This window comes from Fringilla coelebs (assembly GCF_963513975.1).
Source record: "Fringilla coelebs genome assembly, chromosome: 29".
Classification (NCBI taxonomy): domain Eukaryota; kingdom Metazoa; phylum Chordata; class Aves; order Passeriformes; family Fringillidae; genus Fringilla; species Fringilla coelebs.
Genome location: NC_140055.1, coordinates 327519 through 348682, shown reverse-complemented (window position 1 = coordinate 348682; position 21164 = coordinate 327519). Strand labels below are relative to the sequence as shown.

The window sequence follows — 21164 nt, the reverse complement described above, 5'->3', positions numbered from 1 at the left end:
CTGTCTGTCTGTCCGTCTGTCCGTCCGTGTGCCCGTGTGTCCATCGTGTCCGTCCCTGCTGCCCACGCTGCCCCCCGACAAGAAACTCTCCAAGATCGAGATCCTGCGCCTGGCCATCTGCTACATCTCCTACCTGAACCACGTCCTGGACGTGTGACACGTCTGTCTGTCCGTCCCTGTGTCCATCTGTCTGTCCATCGTGTCCATCCCTGCTGCCCACGCTGCCCCCCGACACGAAACTCTCCAAGATCGAGATCCTGCGCCTGGCCATCTGCTACATCTCCTACCTGAACCACGTCCTGGACGTCTGACTGTCTGTCTGTCCGTCTGTCCGTCCGTGTGCCCGTGTGTCCATCGTGTCCATCCCTGCTGCCCACGCTGCCCCCCGACAAGAAACTCTCCAAGATCGAGATCCTGCGCCTGGCCATCTGCTACATCTCCTACCTGAACCACGTCCTGGATGTGTGACACGTTCGTCTGTCCGTCTGTCCGTCCGTGTGTCCATCGTGTCCGTCCCTGCTGCCCACGCTGCCCCGCGACACGAAACTGAGATCGAGATCCTGCGCCTGGCCATCTGCTACATCTCCTACCTGAACCACGTCCTGGACGTCTGACTGTCTGTCTGTCCGTCCCTGTGTCCATCATGTCCATCCACATGTCCACCTGTTCACCTGCTACATCTCCTACCTGAACCACGTCCTGGACGTCTGACCGTCCGTCTGTCCGTCCCTGTGTCCGTCTGTCCGTCCCTGCTGCCCACGCTGCCCCCCGACATGAAACTGAGATCGAGATCCTGCGCCTGGCCATCTGCTACATCCCCTACCTGAACCACGTCCTGGATGTCTGACTGTCCGTCTGTCTGTCTGTGTGTCCGTCTGTCCATCTGTCTGTCCATCGTGTCCATCCACGTGCCCACCTGTTCACCTGCTACATCTCCTACCTGAACCACGTCCTGGACGTCTGACCTGTCCGTCTGTCCACACGTGCGTCCGTGTGTCCGTCCCTGTGTCCGTCTGTCTGTGTGTCTGTCTGGCCATCTGCTACATCTGACTGTCCCGTGTGTCCATCTGTCCGTGTGTCCGTCCCTGCTGCCGTCCGTCCGTCCATCCGCGTGCCCCCCCCCACCCTTGCCCTGCTCCCGGGGCTTTGGAGCGGCAATTCCAGAGGAACTGGAGCGGCAATTCCGGAGGGATGGAGGAGCCAATCCCGGAGATTTGGGACTGCAAATCCCGAGGGGTCGGAGCAGCAAATCCCAAAGGGTTGGAGCAGCAAATCCCGAAGGGATGGAGCAGCAAATCCCGAAAGGTTGGAGCAGCAAATCCCAAAGGGATGGAGCAGCAAATCCTGGGAGTTTGGAGGAGCAGATTCCAGAGGGTGGAGCCCCAGTTCCCAGGGGTTTGGAGCTGCAGCTCCTGAGGAAGTGGAGCAGCAATTCCCAGAGGGATGGAGCCAGAATTCCCAGGGGAGCCGAGCCCGGGACAGCAAATCCCAAAAGGTTGGAGCCGGAATTCCCGCAGGAACTGGGAGAGAATTCCCAGGGAACTGGAGCTGGAATTCCCGAGGAACTGGGAGCAGAATTCCCAGGGAACTGGAGCTGGAATTCCCGGAGGAACTGGGAGCAGAATTCCCAGGGAACTGGAGCTGGAATTCCCGGGCCTGGCTCCCCCTTTTCCCCTCCAAACCCTCCCCCTGTCTGTGCCGTGAGGATATTTATGCAATTAATTTATTTATTGAGAATTATTATTATTTATTATTATTTATTATTATTATTATTATTATCAACTTATCCACTGCGTCCTTGTGCACTTTTGGGGGGAAAAGGAAAAGGTCCTGTCCCCATTCCCAAACCTTTTTAGGGTCGGTTTTTCCCATTCCCAATCCCTTTTAGGGTCCTGTCCCCGTTCCCAATCCCTTTAGGGTCGGTTTTCCCCATTCCCAATCCCCTTTAGGGCCCTGTCCCCGTTCCCAATCCCTTTAGGGTCGGTTTCCCGTTCCCATTCCCCTTTAGGGTCGGTTTCCCCATTCCCAATCCCCTTTAGGGCCCTGTCCCCGTTCCCAATCCCTTTAGGGCCCTGTCCCCATTCCCAATCCCTTTAGGGTCGGTTTTCCCATTCCCAATCCCTTTAGGGTCGGTTTTCCCATTCCCAAACCTTTTTAGGGTCGGTTTTCCCCATTCCCAATCCCCTTTAGGGTCCGTTCCCCGTTCCCAATCCCTTTAGGGCCCTGTCCCCATTCCCAATCCCCTTTACGGTCGGTTCCCCGTTCCCAAACCCTTCCAGGTTTCCCCACCCCGGCAGATCCCAAACCCCTTTGGGGCCCCGGCCCCATCTGGCCCCATTGTCCCCCTCACAATGGGAACCCTCGGCTCTCATTGAGATTCCGGCCTGACAGAATTCCCGACAGATTGGGAATTCCCGCCCTTTGTCCCCGGCCCTCCGGGCCTTGCCCGGCACAATTCCCAGGTTTCCCCCCTGTTCCTATTTCCCCCATTCCCATTTCCCCCCCATTCCCATTTCCCCCCCATTCCCATTTCCCCCCCATTCCCATTTCCCCCCATTCCCATTTTTCCCCCCATTCCCATTTTTCCCCCATTCCCATTTTCCCCCATTCCCATTTTTGTCCCTCTGTCCCCCGGGCTGTCCCTCTGTCCCCCCGGGCTGTCCCTCTGTCCCCCGTGATTGTCCCTCTGTCCCCAGCCGCCGCCAGGACAGCAGCGCCCCCTGCTGGACACGGCCGGCCCTGCCACCCCACCCAATTTGGGGACATCGCCCCCTGTCCCCCCCTGTCCCCTCCCCCTTTGGCCGTGTCCCCAATCCCCTTTTGGGTTCATTGTCCCCAAACCCCTTTAAGGCCATGTCCCCAACCCCCTTTTGGGGTTCATTGTCCCCAATCCCTTTTGGGGCTCATTGTCCCCAATCCCCTTTTGGGGTTCGTTGTCCCCAAACCCCTTTTGGGGTTCGTTGTCCCCAATCCCCTTTTGGGGTTCATTGTCCCCAAACCCCTTTGGGGTTCATTGTCCCCAATTCCTTTTAGGGCTCATTGTCCCCAAACCCCTCTGGGGCCGCGTCCCCTCCCGCAGCCCTCGGAGGGGAGGGGCGGCCCCATAAAGGCCCGGGTGGGGCCGAGCGCCCCTTCCCAGCTGCCGCAGCCCCATCTGGCCGGGAACGAGCCCCGACCCCATAAATCATCCCGGGGAACGACCCCCGACCCCATAAATCATCCCCGGAGCGGGGCGGGGGCAGCTGCGGGGGCGGCCCAGGGACCCCCCGGGACAGACCCCACAACAATGGGGTCACCACGGACCCCCCCGGGACAGACCCCACAACAATGGGGTCACCAGGAACCCCCCCAGCACAGACCCCACAACAATGGGGTCACCAGGGACAGACCCCACAACAATGGGGGCGCCAGGAGCCGGTTTTGGGGTCGCAGTTGGGGCTGGGGCCGGTGGTTCCGCTCATTAGGGCGTGAAGTAATGGGGTGGGGGGCGCTGAGCCCATTGCCCCATAACCCCATCGCCCCCCGCCCCTAATTCCCCCCTAACCCCCCTGCCCCATCGCCCCCAGCCCCAAAACCGCTTTCCCAGCGCCCCACAGCCCCCAGCCACAAAATCCCCCCGGCCCTAAATGCCCCAAATCCCCCCAAAATCCCGCTCTCCCCCCGCCCCAGATCCCCCCAAGATCCCCCCAAAATCCCGCTCTCCCCTCGCCCCAAATCCCCCCCAAACCCCCCCAAATCCCGCTCTCCGCCCTCCCCTCGCCCCAAATCCCCCCAAGCCCCCCAAATCCCGCTCTCCGCTCTCCCCTCGCCCCCCGCCCCAATTCCCCTCCCGGCCCCTCCTCCCCATTGAGCCCCAACCACGCATTTCAATCCCACCAATGGCAGCGCGGCTCTCTGCCCCCGCCTCACGCCATTGGCCAGCGCCGCAGGGGGCGTGGCCAGCGCGTTCCCACCCTCGCCCATTGAGCGCTCGGCTGTTCCGGGCAGCGGCCGCTCCCCCCCCGCGCTCCGCAGGCTTTGGGGACCCCCGGGGGTCCCTGGGGGGCTCGGGGGGATTTGGGGTCCCTCCCTCTGGGGGGGATGAAGCTGCTGGAGCCCCCCGTGTGTCCCCAGCGGCCCCTGCTGCCTCGGGGGTGCTGCTGGCCCTGAGCCCCCCAAAAATCGCTGCCCCCCCGGCTCTGCTGCAGGCCGGGGGTCCCCAGGTGTGTCCCCAGGTGTGTCCCCAGGTGTGTCCCCAGGTGTGTCCCCAGGTGTGTCCGTGCCCCCCCATATCCGCAGGGATGGGGCCGGGGTCTTCCAGCCTCTCCCGCGCACCCCGGAACCGCTGGGGCCGAGGGTCGGGGTGGCCCCAAAACGCGGGGGGCTCGCCCAGACCCCCCCAGGACACCCCAAACCCTGCGGGGGCCCGGCCGGACGCAAGACCCGGACCCCGGTTTTTGGGGGGGGGTTTATGGGGTTCAGAATCCTTCCCCAAACCCCAAACAAGGTGGGAGCAGCGGGGCTGTGCCCCCCCCACCGTGGGCTGAGACCCCTTGGGGCAATTTTGGGGGGTTCAGAGCTCCTGGGGGGGCGGTTTTGGGGCGCTGAGACCCCTTGGGGACCCACGCGGGGCAGAACCGAGCGGGGGTGACACGAGGTGGGGCCTCAACCCTCACTGCACCCCCAAAACCGGGGATCCTTCCCCAAAAACGCCGCCCCCTCCCCAAAAAATGGGAGAGCTCCTCAAAAAACGCCCCCTCCCCCCAAATAAAGCGCATCCTCACCCCAAATCCCCCCGGCCTGGGGGGGTCCCCGGCTGTTCGGGAGGGGGGTCCCCAATATCGGGGGGGTTCCCGGAGTTGGGGGGGCCGCGGGTGTCCCCCCGCCCCAAACAATGGCCCCGCGGCGGCGCCGGGAGCGCGCAGCGCAGACAATGGGCGGGCGCGGGGGCGGGGGGGCGCCGGGGCCGGCGGAGGGGGGGCTCGGGGGGAGCCGGGGTTTCCTCCGCCTCCTCCTCCTCCTCCTCTTCCTCCTCCTCCTCCTCTGCCTCCTCCTCCTCCGCCGCCGCCGCCGCCGCCGCCGCCGCCGCCGGGGTTCGGGTGCGGGGGGGACGCGCACAAAGGTGCGGCGGCGATGGTGAGTGGGGGGCACCGGGGGGGCTCGGCCGGTCCCGGGGGGATCCCGGGATGCGGAACCGGCCCCGGGGCTGGGAGGGGAGCGGGGCCGGGCCGGGGCCGCGCTCCCTGCGGGAAGGGCCCCGGCGGCCGCGGCTTTTCCTGGGCTGGCGGCGGCGGCGACAGCCCCGAGCCCGGCGCGGGGGTCCCGGCTGGGGAGGGGGCGCCGGGACCCCCCGGGAACCCCCCCGGGGACCGCGCCGGGGCCGCGGGGCTCCGCTGGAGCCTCCTCGGGGCGCGATGCGACCCCCGCGACCCCCGAATGCCCCGCGGCGGCGGCGGCGCTGGCACGGCGGCCTCGGAGCGCTTTGTGCCCATCCCGGGGCATCTGCGGGGCGTCCCCGCCGTGTCCCCGCCGTGTCCCCGCCGTGTCCCCGCTGTCCCCGCCACCTGCGCGCCGTCCTCTGTGTCCCCCCCATCACCTGCGGGACGTCCCCGGTGTCGCCGTCACCCTCGGGATGTCCCCCGGTGTCCCCCGTGTGTCCCCCCCCAGCACCTGCGGGGTGTCCCCGTCACCTGAGGGGGTCCCTGGGGTGTCCCCCCCTGTCCCCATCCCCTCCCCAGTGCCCGGAGGGGCCGTCCCGGGGGTCCCTGGGCCGGGATGTGCCCGCTGTCCCCCGCTGTCCCCCCGTGTCCCCCGCTGTCCCCCCGTGTCCCCCGCTGTCCCCCCGCTGTCCCCCCGCTGTCCCCCCGTGTCCCCCGCTGTCCCCCCGCTGTCCCCCCGTTGTCCCCCGCTGTCCCCCCGTGTCCCCCGCTGTCCCCCGATGTCCCCTCTGTCCCCAAGCCCTTCCCGGTGTCCGGGGGTCCCTGGGCCGGGATGTCCCCCGTGTCCCCCCGCTGTCCCCCGCTGTCCCCGCTGTCCCCACGCCCTGCCCGCCGCCCGGGGGTCCCTGGGCCGGGCGTGCCCGGTGCCCCCGGCTCCGGGACAGCCCCGGCCGGATCCCGAGCCGGTTCCTGGCGGAGCCGCCCTGGAGCCGCCGGGGAGTTCCCGGAGCCCGGCCTGGGATGGTTTTTGTTTTTTTTTTTTTCCTTTGGGATCCTCTTCCCCCCGCGGGCGGAGGTGAAAACGCAACAAAACAACAGAAAGAAATCAAAACGAAAAAAAGAAGATTTGGGGATGATTCGGATCTCCCGGAGGAGCCTCCGGCTCCATCCCAGAAATTCGAGGATCGGCCCGGGAGTCAGACGGGATCCCGAGGATTTTCCAGGCGCTTTGTGAAGCTCGGATGATTTAATTAATGAACAATTAACAATTAACAGGCGGCGGTGGAGCGGGACTTGGGGTCGAGGTCACCCCGTGTCCCCTCCCCACGTATTCCAGAGGGGTTGGGGACATCCCAGCCCTTGGAGCGATCCCACGGGAGCATTCCTTGTTTTTCCCGGCTGCCGGCAGACAATGGGGCCGGAGGGAGCAGCCCCGAGGTGGCGGATCCGGCTTAATTCGGGATTTGGGATGAGCCTCCCGAGCGCTGCCGAGGTTTTATGGATTTATTGTCCGGCCGGGATGCCCGGGAAGAGGCCTGGGAAGGGATTTGGGAATTCCCGGCTCGGAATTCCGCCCCGACCCCGAGGAGTTCCAGCGCTGCGGGATCCCGGGATGGGGATGGAAGCGTCCCAGCGCTCCTCGATCCCTGGATCAGGATTGGGGGATCCCAAAGGATCGGGAGCTGCTGGAGAGGAGTTCTGACGGATCCGAGCCCCCAGTCCCGGGCGATCCAGGCGTCCTTTGGGGGCGGCAGTCGGGATTTTGGGGTTTCTCGTCGGAATTCCGAGCGAGGACATGGATTTCCGTGGATTTTTGGATTTCCCAAACCCCACGGAGCCACCTGGAAGCGCCTTTGGGATTGTTGGGATCTGGGGTTTCTCCAGGGAATCCTGAGCGTCTCCCGGGAATTTGGGATTTAGGGCTGTGGGGCGGGAATTCCGGAATCCCGGAATCTTTTGGGATTCCAGGATCCTCCAGCTGCGGGGTTTGGTTCTCCAGGTGCTGCGGTGCCGTTGGATCCTCATGGAAAAGGGGCTGGGAAGGGACGTGGGAAATTCCAGGGATGGGAACGGGGCTGGAGCAGCCGGAAAAGGGAACGGGGGATCCTGAGGGGGCTCAGCCTGGAGAAAAGGGGGATCCAGGGGGGATTTGGGATCTGATCCAGGGAGAATTTGGGATCTGATCCTGGAGGGATTTGGGATCTGATCTGGAGGGATTTGGGATCTGATCCAGGGAGGATTTGGGATCTGATCCAGGGGGATTTGGGATCTGATCCCAGGGAATGGGGCTGGACAAGCGTGAACGGCCTTGAGCTGTGCCAGGGCTGGAAATTTGGGATGATTTTTCCATGGAAAAAGGGTTGGGAAGCGCCGGGAGGGGCTCAGGGAGGGCTGGATCCCCATCCCCGGAGGGAATCCCTGGAATTCGGATGTGGATCCATCCCAGCTCAGACTCAGTGACCTCGGAGATCTTTCCTGGCCTGGACAATCCCGGGATTTTGGGATCCTCACCCCCAGGATGGGAATCCCGGATCCTTCATCCGCCGGATTCTCCCTCTCCAAGTGGGATTTTTCCCAGGAAAACTCATTCCCAGCATTCCCAGAACCCCGGATCGGGAAGGAGCCGATTTCCCTCTTGGAATTCTCCCTCTGGAGCTGTTGGGAAGAAGCTCTCTCATCTGGCAACGCTTGGATCTATGTTTTATTTTTAATTCTTTTCGCTCTTTTGGGAATATTTGAATCCCAAACGTTGGATTTGAGGTTCAGGACTTTGATCCCCAGCCCCATCCCGGGAAAAATTCCAGCCTGGACTTGAAGACCTTGGGAATGGTGAAGCCTCTCCGGCCCTGGGGGTTTTTTGGGAGCTTTGATCATCCCAGGATTAAAAAATGGGAATTTTCCTCCTCCTCTTTTGCATCCGGCTCTGGCTCCCGGCGTCTCCCAGAGCCCGCGAATCCATTCCCGACTTTTCCAGGGCTGTGGAACCGGCTCTGCTGGAAGAGATTCCAAGAAAAATCCCCTTTTTGTTTTTCCTGCTGGAGCAAGAGGACGAGGAGCTCCAGGATCCCGGATTCCTGCTGGAATTCCCTTTGGAAAACTGCTGGGATGGGGATAACACCCGGCAAACTCGCGGATTCCTGGAAAATCCCGAATTTATTTTGGCTGAGTCCGCAGGCCGGGGCCGAGAGACCCCAGAACACCTGGAAAATCCCGGGATTCACGGAAAACCCCAGGAATTCTGGAAAACCCCAAGCTGGAAACACTGGGATTTCAGGAAAACCCAGGGATTCCCGGAAAAAATCCCAAATCTATCCCAGCCGATCATCCAGGAGGACGATTCCCAAAAATTTTGGGATGCCAGGGGTGGGGCGTCCGAGGGCTTTTCCGTGGCGCTGCCAAGGAATCCCTGAGCAACGGGGTTGGGAATTGGCGGGGTTGGGAATTGGTGGGGTTGGGAATTGGCAGGGTTGGGAATCGGCGGGATTTGGGATTCAGGAATTTGGGAATTGGCGGGATTTGGGAATTGGGAATTTGGGAAGTGGCGGGGTTGGGAATTGGCGGGATTTGGGATTCAGGAATTTGGGAATTGGCGGGATTTGGGATTCAGGAATTTGGGAATTGGCGGGGTTGGGGATTCGCGGGATTTGGGATTCAGGAATTTGGGAATTGGCGGGGTTGGGAATTGGCGGGATTTGGGAATTGGCGGGATTTGGGATTCAGGAATTTGGGAATTGGCGGGATTGGCGATTGGGGAATTTGGGAATTGGCAGGATTTGGGAATTGGCGGGATTTGGGAATTGGCGGGGTTGGGAATTGGCAGGATTTAGGAATCGGCAGGATTTAGGAATTGGCAGGATTTGGGAATTGGTAGGATTTGGGATTCAGGAATTTGGGAATTGGCGGGATTTGGGAATTGGGAATTTGGGAATTTGTGGGATTTGGGATTGGGGAATTTGGGAATTGGCGGGTTTCTGGGAATTGGCGGGATTTGGGAATTGGGAGTTTGGGAAGAGCTCCCGAATTCCCGCTGCTCGGCTCCCGCAGCTCCAGGGCGTTCCCCCCGTGCCGTGAGCAGCCCCCCATGCCCGGCCCGTCTCCCATGCCGGCCCCTCCGGAGGCTCCGGACGCTCCAGAGGCCTCGGTGAGCGCCGGGACGGAGCCGCCGCCGGAGCCGCCCGGTGAGTGAGCCCGGGGGCTGGGGGCACTGGGACGGGATCCGGGCCTTACTGGGGGCACTGGGACAGGATCCGGCCTTACTGGGGGCACTGGGACGGCGCCCCGGCCTTACTGGGACATACTGGGATGGCATCCGGGCCTTACTGGGGGGACTGGGACGGCGCCCCAGCCTTACTGGGACATACTGGGATGGCACCTGGGCCTTACTGGGGGGACTGGGATGGCATCCGGGCCTTACTGGGGGCACTGGGACGGCGCCCCGGCCTTACTGGGGGCACTGGGACGGTGCCCGGGCCTTACTGGGACATACTGGGATGGCACCTGGGCCTTACTGGGGGGACTGGGACGGCACCCGGGCCTTACTGGGGGGACTGGGACGGCATCCAGGCCTTACTGGGGGGACTGGGACAGGATCTGGGCCTTAATGGGACATACTGGGACAGGATCCAGCCCTTACTGGGACAGGATCCAGCCATTACTGGGCCATACTGGGACCCCCAGCGTCTCCCGGCCCCGTTCCCGTCTCCCGGGCGACGGCGGGAGCGGGGAAAGGCCTCGGTTTCCATGGCGATCGTGTGGGATCATCGGGAATTCCGGACAAAGGAATTCCCCCGCCTCGCCTCCTCGACCCCTTCCCCTGTGCCGGGCCTTGGGAAAGGGGCCCGGGGGGTTTGGGGTCGGTTTGGTGGGAATGGGATTCCCATGGAAACCCCTTGGGAAAGGGGCCCGGGGGGTTTGGGGTCGGTTTGGTGGGAATGGGATTCCCATGGAAACCCGGGATGGCTCCCAGGGGCAGCTGGGGCCCCCCGGGGCGTCCGATTCCCCCAAACCCTCGGGAAGAGGCGGCGGGTTTGGCAGGATCATCCCCACGGAATCCGGCATTTCCAGATTCCCTAAGCGGGGGGACACAGGCCCAGATCCCAAATTCCCTCTCCTTGCCCATCCCAAATCCCCTTTCCCATCCCAAATCCCCTTTCCCATCCCAAATCCCCTTTCCCATCCCATCCCAAATCCCCTCTCCTGCTTATCCCAAATCCCCTCTCCCAGCCCATCCCAAATCCCCTCTCCCAGCCCATCCCAAATTCCCTCTCCTGGTCCATCCCAAATTCCCTCTCCCATCCCAAATCCCCTCTCCTGGCCCATCCCAAATCCCTTTCCCGGCCCCATTTCCCACCAGGCAATGGGATGCAGGGACAGGAGGGGCTCTGGGCCATACTGGGCCATGCTGGGCCATGCTGGGCCATGCTGGGCCATGCTGGGCCGCGCTGGGCCGTGCTGGGCCGTGCTGGGCCGTACTGGGCCGTACTGGGCCGTACTGGGCCATGCTGGGCCGTGCTGGGCCATACTGGGCCGTACTGGGCCATGCTGGGCCGTACTGGGCCGTACTGGGCCACGCTGGGCCGTACTGGGCCATGCTGGGCCGTACTGGGCCATGCTGGGCCATACTGGGCCGTACTGGGCCATCCCCAGTGACGCTCCCCGCGTGTCCCCCCAGGTGGGCGCGTCCTTTTCTCCTGAGCGCGGCCAGCCCAAGGTGACAAGATTGAGCCCCTCAAGGTGACGGTCGACTTCCTGAAGGTGCCGCTGGGCCTGAAGAAGCCGCCGCTGAAGGAGGCCCTGGCCGCCCTCCCGGGCAAGCCCAGACCCCAGGCCCTGGAGCGGCGCCAGGCCCGGCGCTCCGAGGCCATGGACAACGAGTCGCAGTACTCCGGCTACTCCTACAAATCCGGCCATTCCCGCAGCTCCCGCAAGCACCGGTGAGCAGCCGCCTTCCCTTCCCTTCCCTTCCCTTCCCTTCCCTTCCCTTCCCTTCCCTTCCCTTCCCTTCCCTTCCCTTCCCTTCCCTTCCCTTCCCTTCCCTTCCCTTCCCTTCCCTTCCCTTCCCTTCCCTTCCCTTCCCTTCCCTTCCCTTCCCTTCCCTTCCCTTCCCCACCTTGGTGGGCCTCCCCATCCCGGTGGATGCCCCAGTCCCACTTTGCCCATGTTTTCCCCTGCTTTTCCCGCTCTTTCCCCATTTTTCCCACTCTTTTCCCATTTTTCCCACTCTTTTCCCCATTTTTCCCACTTTTCCCCCTGCTTTTCCTGCTCTTTCCCCCATTTTTCCCTGCTTTTCCCCATTTTCCCTGCTTTTCCTCATTTTTCCCACTCTTTTCCCCATTTTTCCCACTTTCTCCCCTGCTTTTCCCACTCTTTTCCCCATTTTCCCACTCTTTTCCCCATTTTTCCCACTCTTTCCCCCATTTTTCCCTGCTTTTCCCATTTTCCCCACTCTTTCCCCCATTTTCCCCACTCTTTTCCCCATTTCCCCCATTTTCCCCACTCTTCCCCCCATTTTTCCCACTCTTCCCCCCATTTTTCCCACTCTTCCCCCATTTTTCCCACTCTTTCCCCATTTTTCCCACTCTTTCCCCCATTTTTCCCTGCTTTTCCCCGTTCTTCCCCACTCTTTCCCCATTTTCCTCACTCTTTTTCCCATTTTTCCCACTCTTTCCCCATTTTTCCCTGCTTTCCCCCATTTTTCCCACTATTTTCCCAATTTTTCCCACTATTTTTCCCACTCTTTCCCCATTTTCCCCATTTCCCCCATTTTCCCCACTCTTTTCCCCATTTTTCCCCACTCTTTCCCCCATTTTCCCCCATTTCCCCATTTTCCCCATTTTCCCCATTTCCCCCCATTTTCCCCCATTTTTCCCACTCTTTCTCCATTTTCCCCCACTCTTTCCCCCACTCTTTCCCCCATTTTTCCCCCATTTTCTCCCATTTTCCCCCATTTTCCCCCATTTCCCCCATTTCCCCCATTTTCCCCACTCTCCCCCCCATTTTCCCCACTCTTTCCCCATTTTCCCCACTCTTTCCCCCATTTTTCCCCACTCTTTCCCCATTTTCCCACTCTTTTCCCCATTTCCCCCATTTTCCCCATTTTCCCCATTTCCCCCATTTTTCCCAGGGACCGGCGGGAGCGGCACCGCTCCAAGAGCCGGGACGGGACGCGCGGGGACAAATCGGTGACGATCCAGGCGCCGGGGGAGCCTCTGCTGGACAACGAATCCACGCGGGGCGACGAGCGGGTGAGCGGGGCCGGGGCCCCGGGCGGATCCCGGAGCTTCCCGGCGGGATTTCCCACTCCCGGCCGGGCGGTCGGGCCGGTCGGGCCGGTCCCGGGAAAACGAGAACGAGAAAACGAGAGGAGGGAGACGCGGCTCCGGTGGCGCCTCCTCGGGAGGAGCCGCGCTGGGAGCGATCCCACCCCCACCGACCCAAACCTGGAGGATTTGCCCCCAATTCCCGCCCGGGTGGAGCGGGGGGGCTGCCCCGCCGCCGGTGCCCCTCGCTGCCTCCCCGGTTCTGGAATTCCTCCGGTCTCGGCGGAGCCTGATCCCGGCCTTTCATCCCCTCCCGGCCGCCCACGCCGGCGGCTCCGGCGCTTTTCATGTTCCCTCTGCGGCGGCTTTTCCTGGGAATGCGGCTCCCGTCCCGCCGGGGCGCCCCGGGCTCCGCTCTGCCCGCTGGAGCAGAGCTCCCGGAGCCCTGGAAGGGGCTGGAAGGGACCCCCGGGATCATCCCACCCCCGGGACACCGACCACCACCCCGGGCGCTGCCGGGGGCGGGGGATCCGTGGAAAAACAGGGAGGATTTTCCCCAGATTCCTGCTTTTCTGGAAGGAATCTGTGGGGAAAAAAAAGAAAAACCCAAATTCCAGGAATGTCCAAGTGCCCAAAACCAGGGTGAGGGAAAGACACACGGACAGGGGTGGGGGAAGGAATCTTGCTGGGAAGGAATCCGGGATTTTTGGCACCTCTCTGGTGGGGAGAGAGGGGCTTCTGGAGCAGGGAAGGGCCTGTCCGGAGCCATTCCCGAGCATTCCCAGCCATTCCCAGCCATTCCCAGCCATTCCCGAGCATTCCCAGCCATTCCCAGCCATTCCCAGCCATTCCCAAGCGCTCCCAGCCTTCCCGGCGCGGGGGCGTGCCGGGCGTGTTCCTGCTGGCCCGGCCAGCCAGGGGGGTTGGCCAGGAAATCCGGGAGCTTCCCCATCCCAAAGCCGCTCCTGCCGGAGCTTCCCCATCCCAAAATCCCGAAGCTGCTCCTGCCGGAGCCAGAGCTGCCCCGGAGGGAAAATTCCCAAAATTCCCGGCGGAATCACTGCTCGCCCCGGCCCAGGCTGAGGTTCCACCGCCCCGAGGAGGGGGATGGCTCCGGGGAGCGCTCCTGGCGTGGAGGTGGGGATGGGGGCTTGGGAATGTCCCTCTGGGGCTGGAGGGATTTGGGGCCGCCCCGGGGAATGTCCCCTGTCACCCCCCACCCACCCCAGGGTGACATTTCCTGGTCGGGAGCTGTGGTGGGTGGGGGGTCCTGGAGGGGAGGGGGTCACCTGGGACAGGTGGGGGACAGAGCCACCCCTTGAAGTGTCCCCTGCTCAGGATGACACCTGGGTGGGAGGTCCTGGGGGTCACCTGGGACAGGTGGGACACTGAGCCACCCCTCAGAATGTCCCCTGCTCAGGATGACACCTGAGTGGTCAGTCCTGGAGGGGAGGGGGTCACCTGGGACAGGTGGGGGACAGAGCCACCCCTTGAAGTGTCCCCTGCTCAGGATGACACCTGGGTGGTCAGTCCTGGAGGTGAGGGGGTCACCTGGGACAGGTGGGGCATGGAGCCACCCCTCAGAATGTCCCCTGCTCAGGATGACACCTGGGTGGGAGGTCCTGGAGGTGAGGGGGCCACCTGGGACAGGTGGGACACTGAGCCCCCCCTTGAAGTGTCCCCTGTCCCCTCCCCAGGACGACAACTGGGGCGAGACCACCACGGTGGTGACGGGCACGTCGGAGCACAGCATCTCGCACGATGACCTCACGCGCATCACCAAGGACATGGAGGACAGCGCCCACCTGGACTGCTCCCGCCACCTGGGCGCGGCCCTGGGCGCGGCCCTGGCGCTGCTGGCCTTCCTCACGCCCTTGGCCTTCCTCCTCCTCCCGCAGCTGCTGTGGCGGGAGGAGCTGGAGCCCTGCGGCACGCCCTGCGAGGGGCTCTTCATCTCGGTGGCCTTCAAGCTCCTCATCCTCCTGCTGGGCAGCTGGGCGCTGTTCTTCCGCCGCCCCAAAGCCTTCTTCCCGCGCGTCTTCGTCTTCCGCGCCCTGCTGATGGTGCTGGTCTTCCTGCTGGTCGTCTCCTACTGGCTCTTCTACGGCGTGCGCATCCTGGACTCGCGGGACCGCGACTACCGCGGCGTGGTGCAGTTCGCCGTCTCGCTGCTGGACGCGCTGCTCTTCGTGCACTACCTGGCCGTGGTGCTGCTGGAGCTGCGGCAGCTGCAGCCCCAGTTCACGCTCAAGGCCGTGCGCTCGGCCGACGGCGCCAGCCGCTTCTACAACGTCGGCCACCTCAGGTGGGGACGGCGCCGCGGAGGTCCCCGCGGTGGGGAAGGGGGGTTGGTGGTGGGGAGGTGGTGGGGGGTGTGGAGGGGTTGTGAGGGGGTGGGGGGGGAGCAGGCTGGAGGAAAGGGGAGTTAAGGGGGTTTGGGGTTCATGCAAGGGGGGGGTTGGGAGCTGAGGGTGGGGAAGGGGGTCACAGAATCACAGAATCAATCACAGAATCAATCACAGAATCAATCACAGAATCACAGAATCAATCACAGAATCCCAGAATCAATCACAGAATCACAGAATCAATCCCAGAATCACAATCAATCACAGAATCCCTGAATCAATCCCAGAATCAATCCCAGAATCAATCCCAGAATCCCAGAATCAATCACAGAATCACAGAATCAATCATAGAATCACAGAATCAATCACAGAATCAATCCCAGAATCAATTATAGAATCACAGAATCCAAGAATCAATCACAGAATCACAGAATCAATCACAGAATCACAGAATCAATCCCAGAATCAATCATAGAATCACAGAATCAATCCCAGAATCAATCCCAGAATCCCAGAATCAATCCCAGAATCCCAGAATCAATGACAGTATCCCAGAATCAATGACAGTATCCCAGAATCACAGAATCAATCCCAGAATCAATCACAGAATCAATCCCAGAATCAATCACAGAATCACAGAATCCCAGAAGGATGAGGTTGGAAGGGACCTCTGCGATCATCGAGTCCAACCTGTGCCCCAACACCTCAACCAGACCACAGCGCCCATCCAGATGTTTTAACCCCATCCAGATGTTTTAACCCCATCCAGATGTTTTAACCCCATCCAGGTGTGGTGATTCCACCGCCTCCCTGGGAAGGGCCTTCCAGTGCTTTGTTATTCTTTCAGTGAAATTTTTTTTTCCCTGATTTCCAGCCTGTCCCTTCCCGGACACAGCTGGAGGCTGTGTCCTCTAACAAGGTCAGAACGGCCTCCAGCTGTGCCAGGGTGGGAAATTTGGGAAAATCCCTCCTGGAAAGGGCGGCCAGGCCTTGCAAGGGGCTCAGGGAGGGTTGGAGTGGAGGTGTCCGAGGAATTCCTGGAGATTCCTCGGGATGACCCAGGGGGGATCAGGCACAGCTCGGACTCGGCGATCCCGGAGCTCTTTTCTCTGGGAATTGCTGGAATCACGGAATGGTTTGGGTTGGAAAAACCTTACAGATCCATGGGCAGGGACACCTCCCACCATCCTCCCAGGTGGCTCCCACCCGACCCTGGAGGTGTCCAAGGAATTCCTGGAGATTCCTCGGGATGACCGAGGTGGGATCGGGCACAGCTCGGACTCGGTGATCCCGGAGCTCTTTTCTCTGGGAATTGCTGGAATCACGGAATGGTTTGGGTTGGAAAGATCCACAGGCAGGGACACCTCCCACCATCCTCCCAGGTGGCTCCCACCCGACCTTGGACACTTCCAGGACTGGGGCAGCCACGTTTTATCCCGGGAATTCCCTTCCAGCCCCGCCGTCCCTCCGTGCGCGTCCCCCTCGCGCGTCCCCGCCCTGCCCGTGCCCCACGTTCCCGGTGTTCCCGCAGCATCCAGCGAGCGGCCGTGTGGATCCTGGAGAATTACTACCACGACTTCCCGGTCTACAACCCCGCCCTCCTCAACCTTCCAAAATCCGTCCTTTCCAAGAAAATGTCCGGCTTTAAGGTCTATTCCCTCGGCGAGGGTGAGAGTCCCCTTGGCTTCCCCCTCTCCTTCTCCTCCCGTTTCTCCTTCCCCATCCTCCTGCCCCTCTCTGGAATTTTTTTGGGGGGAGCTCTGCATGCTTCCTCTCCAGGATTTTTTGGGGGAGCTCCAGGTGTTTCCTCCCTTCCTCTCGGGAATTTTTTTGGGGGAGCTCCAGGTGCTTCCTCCCTCCCTCTCCGGAATTTTTTTATGGGGAACTCCAGGTTCTTCCTCCCTCTCCAGGATTTTTTTGGGGGAGCTTCGGGTTCTTCCTCCCTCCCTCTCTAGAATTATTTTGGGGGAGCTCCGGATGCTTCCTCCCTTCCTCTCTGGAATTTTTTTTGGGGGGGAGCTCTAGGTTCTTCCTTCGTTCCTCTCTGGAATTTTTCTGGGGGAGCTCCAGGTGCTTCCTCCCTCTCTGGAATTTTTTTGGGGGAGCTCTGGGTGCTTCTTCCCTTCGTCTCCAGAATTATTTTCGGGGGGAGCTCTAGGTTCTTCCTTCATTCCTCTCTGGAATTTTCTGGGGGACCTCCGGCTGCTTCCTCCCTTCTTCTCCGGAAAATTCTGGGGAGAGCTCCGAGTGCTTCCTCCTTTCCCCTTTGGAATTTTTCTGGGGGGAGCTCTGGGTTCTTCCTCCCTCTCCAGGATTTTTTTGGGGGAGCTCCGTGTGCTCCCTCCCTCTCTGGAATTTTTCTGGGGGGAGCTCTGTGTGCTCCCTCCCTCCGGAATTTTTTTGGGGGAGCTCCGGGCGCCGTTTCCGAGCTCACCCAGGTCTGGGCGGCCCCGCAGAGAACTCCACCAACAACTCGACGGGGCAGTCGCGGGCGGTGATCGCGGCGGCGGCGCGGCGGCGCGACAACAGCCACAACGAGTTCTACTACGAGGAGGCCGAGCACGAGCGCCGGGTGCGGAAACGCCGCGCCAGGTGCGCAGGGGCCCGCGGATCCCCCCCTCGGGAATGCCCCGGGGGCTCCTCCAGGGGGTTCCCTGCATGGGGAGAGTCCAGAGGGCGATCCCAGATCGACCCTGGGGCGGTGGTTGGGTGGGGCTTCGGCCGGGTTGGGTTGGGTTCCTTCGTCCGTCTGAGTGAATCCCAGCGGATCCAAGGTTTCCGTCCTGGATCCAGGGAGATTCCCATCCTAAATCCAAAGGGTTTCCCATCTCAGATCCAAGGGAGTTTCCATCCTAAATCCAAAGGGTTTCCCATCTCAGATCCAAGGGAGTTTCCATCCTAAATTCAAAGGGTTTTTCCATCCCAGATCCAAGGGAGTTTCTGTCCCAAATCCAAGGTGTTTTCCATCCCAAATCCACGTGTATTTCCATCCCAAATCCATTGGGTTTCCCATCCCAAATCCAAGGGGTTTCCTTTCCCAAACCCTCGAGGTTTCCCACCCCAAATCCTCGATGTTTCCCATCCCAAATCCAAGGGGTTTACTCTCCCAAATCCTCGAGGTTTCCCACCCCAAACCTTCGATGTTCCCCACCCGAAACCCTCGGAGTTCCCCACCCCAAACCCTTGATGTTCCCCACCCCAAACCCTCGATGTTCCCCACCCCAAACCCTCAGGGTTTCCCACCCCAAACCCTCGAGGTTCCCCATCCCAAACGCAAGGGGTTTCCTCTCCCAAATCCTCAAGGTTTCCTTTCCCAAATCCATGGATTTTCCACCCCAAACCCTCAGAGTTCCCCACCCCAAACCCTCGAGGTTTCCTCTCCCAAACCCAAGGGGTTTCCTCTCCCAAATCCTTGAGGTTTCCCACCCCAAACCCTTGAAGTTTCCCATCCCAAATCCTCAAGGTTTCTCATCCCAAACCCTCGAGGTTCCCCGTCCCAAACCCAAGGGGTTTCCTCTCCCAAACCCTCAGAGTTCCCCACCCCAAACCCTCGACGTTTCCCATCCCAAATCCAAGGGGGTTTCCATCTCAAATCCAAGGCAGTCTCCACCCCAAACCCTGGACGTTCCCCACCCCAAACCCTCGATGTTCCCCGTCCCAAATCCATGGATTTCTCACCCCAACCCCGGGGTCCCCCCTCTCGGCAGGCTGGTGGTGGCGGTGGAGGAGGCCTTCACGCACATCAAGCAGCTGCAGGAGGAGGAGCAGAAGAACCCGCGGGAGGTGATGGACCCGCGCGAGGCCGCCCAGGCCATCTTCGCCTCCATGGCCCGCGCCATGCAGAAGTACCTGAGGACCACCAAGCAGCAGCCCTACCACACCATGGAGAGCATCCTGCAGCACCTGGAGTTCTGCATCACCCACGACATGACCCCCAAGGTGTGCGGGGCAGCCCCGGCGGGGATCCGGGGGGGATCGTCCCGTCGGGAAAAGGGGGGATGGAGCGGGGCGGGGCGGGGTTCTGCTCCTGGGGGATTGGGAATGGGGCTGGAGCGGCTGGAGGAGGGAGTGGAGGATGCTGAGGGAGATGGGGGGGATCAGCCTGGAGAAATGGGGGATCCAGGGGGGATTTGGGGGTTCTGCTCCTGGGGGATTGGGAATGGAGCTGGAGCGGCTGGAGGAGGGAGTGGAGGATGCTGAGGGAGATGGGGGGGATCAGCCTGGAGAAAAGGGGATCTAGGGGGGATTTCGGATGTGTCAGGGGATTTGGGGTCTGCCAGGAGAGATTTAGGATCTGATCCAGGGGGGATTTGGGATCTGATCCAGGGGGGATTTGGGATCTGATCCAGGGGGATTTGGGATCTGATCCAGGGGGGATTTGGGATCTGATCCAGGGGGGATTTGGGATCTGATCCTGGGGGAATTTGGGATCTGATCCAGGGGGGATTTGGGATCTGCCAGGGGGGGATTTGGGATCTGTTCCAGGGGGATTTGGGATCTGATCCCAGGGGGGAATTTGGATCTGATCCAGGGAGGATTTGGGATCTGATCACAGAGGGATTTGGGATCTGATTCCAGGGGGGATTTGGGGTCTGCCAGGAGAGATTTGGGATCTGATCCAGGGGGGATTTGGGATCTGATCCAGGGGGGATTTGGGATCTGATCCAGGGGGGGATTTGGGATCTGATCCAGGGGGAGATTTGGGATCTGATCCAGGGGGAATTTGGGATCTGATCCCAGGAAATGGAGACAGGACAAGAAGGAACAGCCTCGAGCTGTGCCAGGGGAAGCTCAGGGTGGGAAATTTGGGAAAACCCCTCCTGGAAAGGCCTTGGAAGAGGCTCAGGGAGGTTTGGAGCAGCCTCCTCTGGAGGTGTCCGAGGAATTCCCGGAATTCTGGGGGACCAGGCAGGGATTGCCCCCAGCTCTGACTCGGTGACCTCGGAGCTCTTTCCCAACCCGGACAAACCCCAAAAATCCCCCAAAAAAAACCCCCTGGGCCGGGCCCCCCGGAGGTGACGCCCCCGTGTCCCTCCCCTGTGCCAAGGCCTTCCTGGAGCGGTACCTGGCGGCCGGCCCCACCATCCAGTACCACAAGGAGCGCTGGCTGGCCAAGCAGTGGACGCTGGTCAGCGAGGAGCCGGTGACCAACGGCCTCAAGGACGGCGTCGTCTTCGTGCTGAAGCGCCAGGACTTCAGCCTGGTGGTGTCCGCCAAGAGGATCCCCTTCTTCAAGCTCTCCGAGGAGTTCGTGGACCCCAAGTCGCACAAGTTCATCATGAGACTGCAGTCGGAGACCTCGGTGTGAGCGGCCGGGGTGGGGAATGTTCCGGATCCTCCCGGATCCTCCCGATCCCCCCGCTCGGCGCCGCCGGGAAAACCGGGAACGCCGCTGCCGGCTCCGGCGCCTGGCTGGGATCGTGACCACTCGTCCTGTCTTGAGGTGGCTGAGCCCCTCCTCCTCCTCCTCCTCCTCCTCCTCCTCCTCCTCCTCCTCCTCCTTCCTGAAATCCGGATCCTCCGGAGCCGTAACTCAAGGGCTAATTCCGAGAATTCCCAACTTCCTTCTTCACCAGCGTCCTGGAGCAGCCGGGGTGTCCCGCAGAGCTCCCGCTCCTCTCCGTGTGCTCCCGGACACCTCTCCTGGCCTTAAACCACAGCCCGGCCCGGGGCTGGGCTGGGAATCCCAAGGGAATGTCTGGGAATGTCTGGGCGGGGGAAGGATTTCGGAATCATCTCCAGGGATCCGTGGCTGCTATGGAAAAGCTCCCCGGGTTTTTGGGAGCGTCCTCCTCGCCCCTGCTGAATTTTTTAGGAAAAACGAGCGGAAATCCGGGGGTTTTTGGAGCACCTGAGGGTTGAATTGAGGTTTTTTTTTTGGGTGGGTTTTGCTGCTCCTGGGGGATCCACGTCCCAAATTCCAGCGGCGGCTCCGTGGGGCTTCCCCTGGATCCGTAACCCTGGGGAGCTCCTGGAGATGCCACCGAGGTCCTTCCGAATTCCCAAAAAACGGGAATTTCTGCCTCCTCCTGGTTTGCTTTTAAGGTCACAAATACCTCACGGATGGATTTGGAATTTTATTCCCTTTTTTTTTTTATCCTTCCTCCCCGCTCCAGCGTCCCCCCGCACCCTGGTGGGGCCGGAAGGGCCGGGGTTCATCCCAGGGAGGCGTTTTGGGGTCGGGTTTTGGGGTCAGATTTGTCCTAAGCACTAAAAAGGGGGAGTTTGGAGCCAGGGGAGGCTTCCCCAGTAAGCACCAGTAGCAGAATGGGGGGGGATCCATCCCCTGCCCGAATTCCAGGAAATCCCTGGGGTTTTTTTGGGGAATTTTTGGGGGGATTTTTTGGGGGGAATTTCAGCTGGGAGCCCATTTTGGGGCATTTTCCTGAAAAAAAAAAAAAAGAAAAAAAAGCAAAAAAAAG

The 21164-nt window shown here is 61.4% G+C and overlaps 1 protein-coding gene across 1 annotated transcript; it reads left to right on the top strand.

The window, feature by feature from the left end:
* Window positions 1-5091: 5091 nt before the first annotated feature.
* VANGL2 (VANGL planar cell polarity protein 2) lies at window positions 5092-20995 on the top strand. Its single transcript, XM_084223404.1, has 9 exons — window positions 5092-5115; window positions 9183-9316; window positions 10810-11071; window positions 12262-12382; window positions 14095-14702; window positions 16274-16410; window positions 17199-17334; window positions 18450-18681; window positions 19790-20995. The coding sequence occupies exons 3-9, from the start codon at window positions 11001-11003 to the stop codon at window positions 20048-20050; spliced, it is 1566 nt and encodes a 521-aa protein (XP_084079530.1). The 5' UTR covers window positions 5092-5115; window positions 9183-9316; window positions 10810-11000; the 3' UTR covers window positions 20051-20995.
* The last annotated feature ends 169 nt before the right edge of the window (window positions 20996-21164 follow it).

What these genes read in the sequence shown, in the direction of transcription:
- VANGL2 (XM_084223404.1), top strand. Translation starts at nt 11,001, where the DNA reads ATGGACAACGAGTCGCAGTACTCCGGCTACTCCTACAAATCCGGCCAT. An exon ending in GGTCTATTCCCTCGGCGAGG is followed by an intron (nt 16,411 to 17,198) that starts GTGAGAGTCCCC and finishes GCGGCCCCGCAG; the next exon opens with AGAACTCCACCAACAACTCG. An exon ending in CCCACGACATGACCCCCAAG is followed by an intron (nt 18,682 to 19,789) that starts GTGTGCGGGGCA and finishes CCCTGTGCCAAG; the next exon opens with GCCTTCCTGGAGCGGTACCT.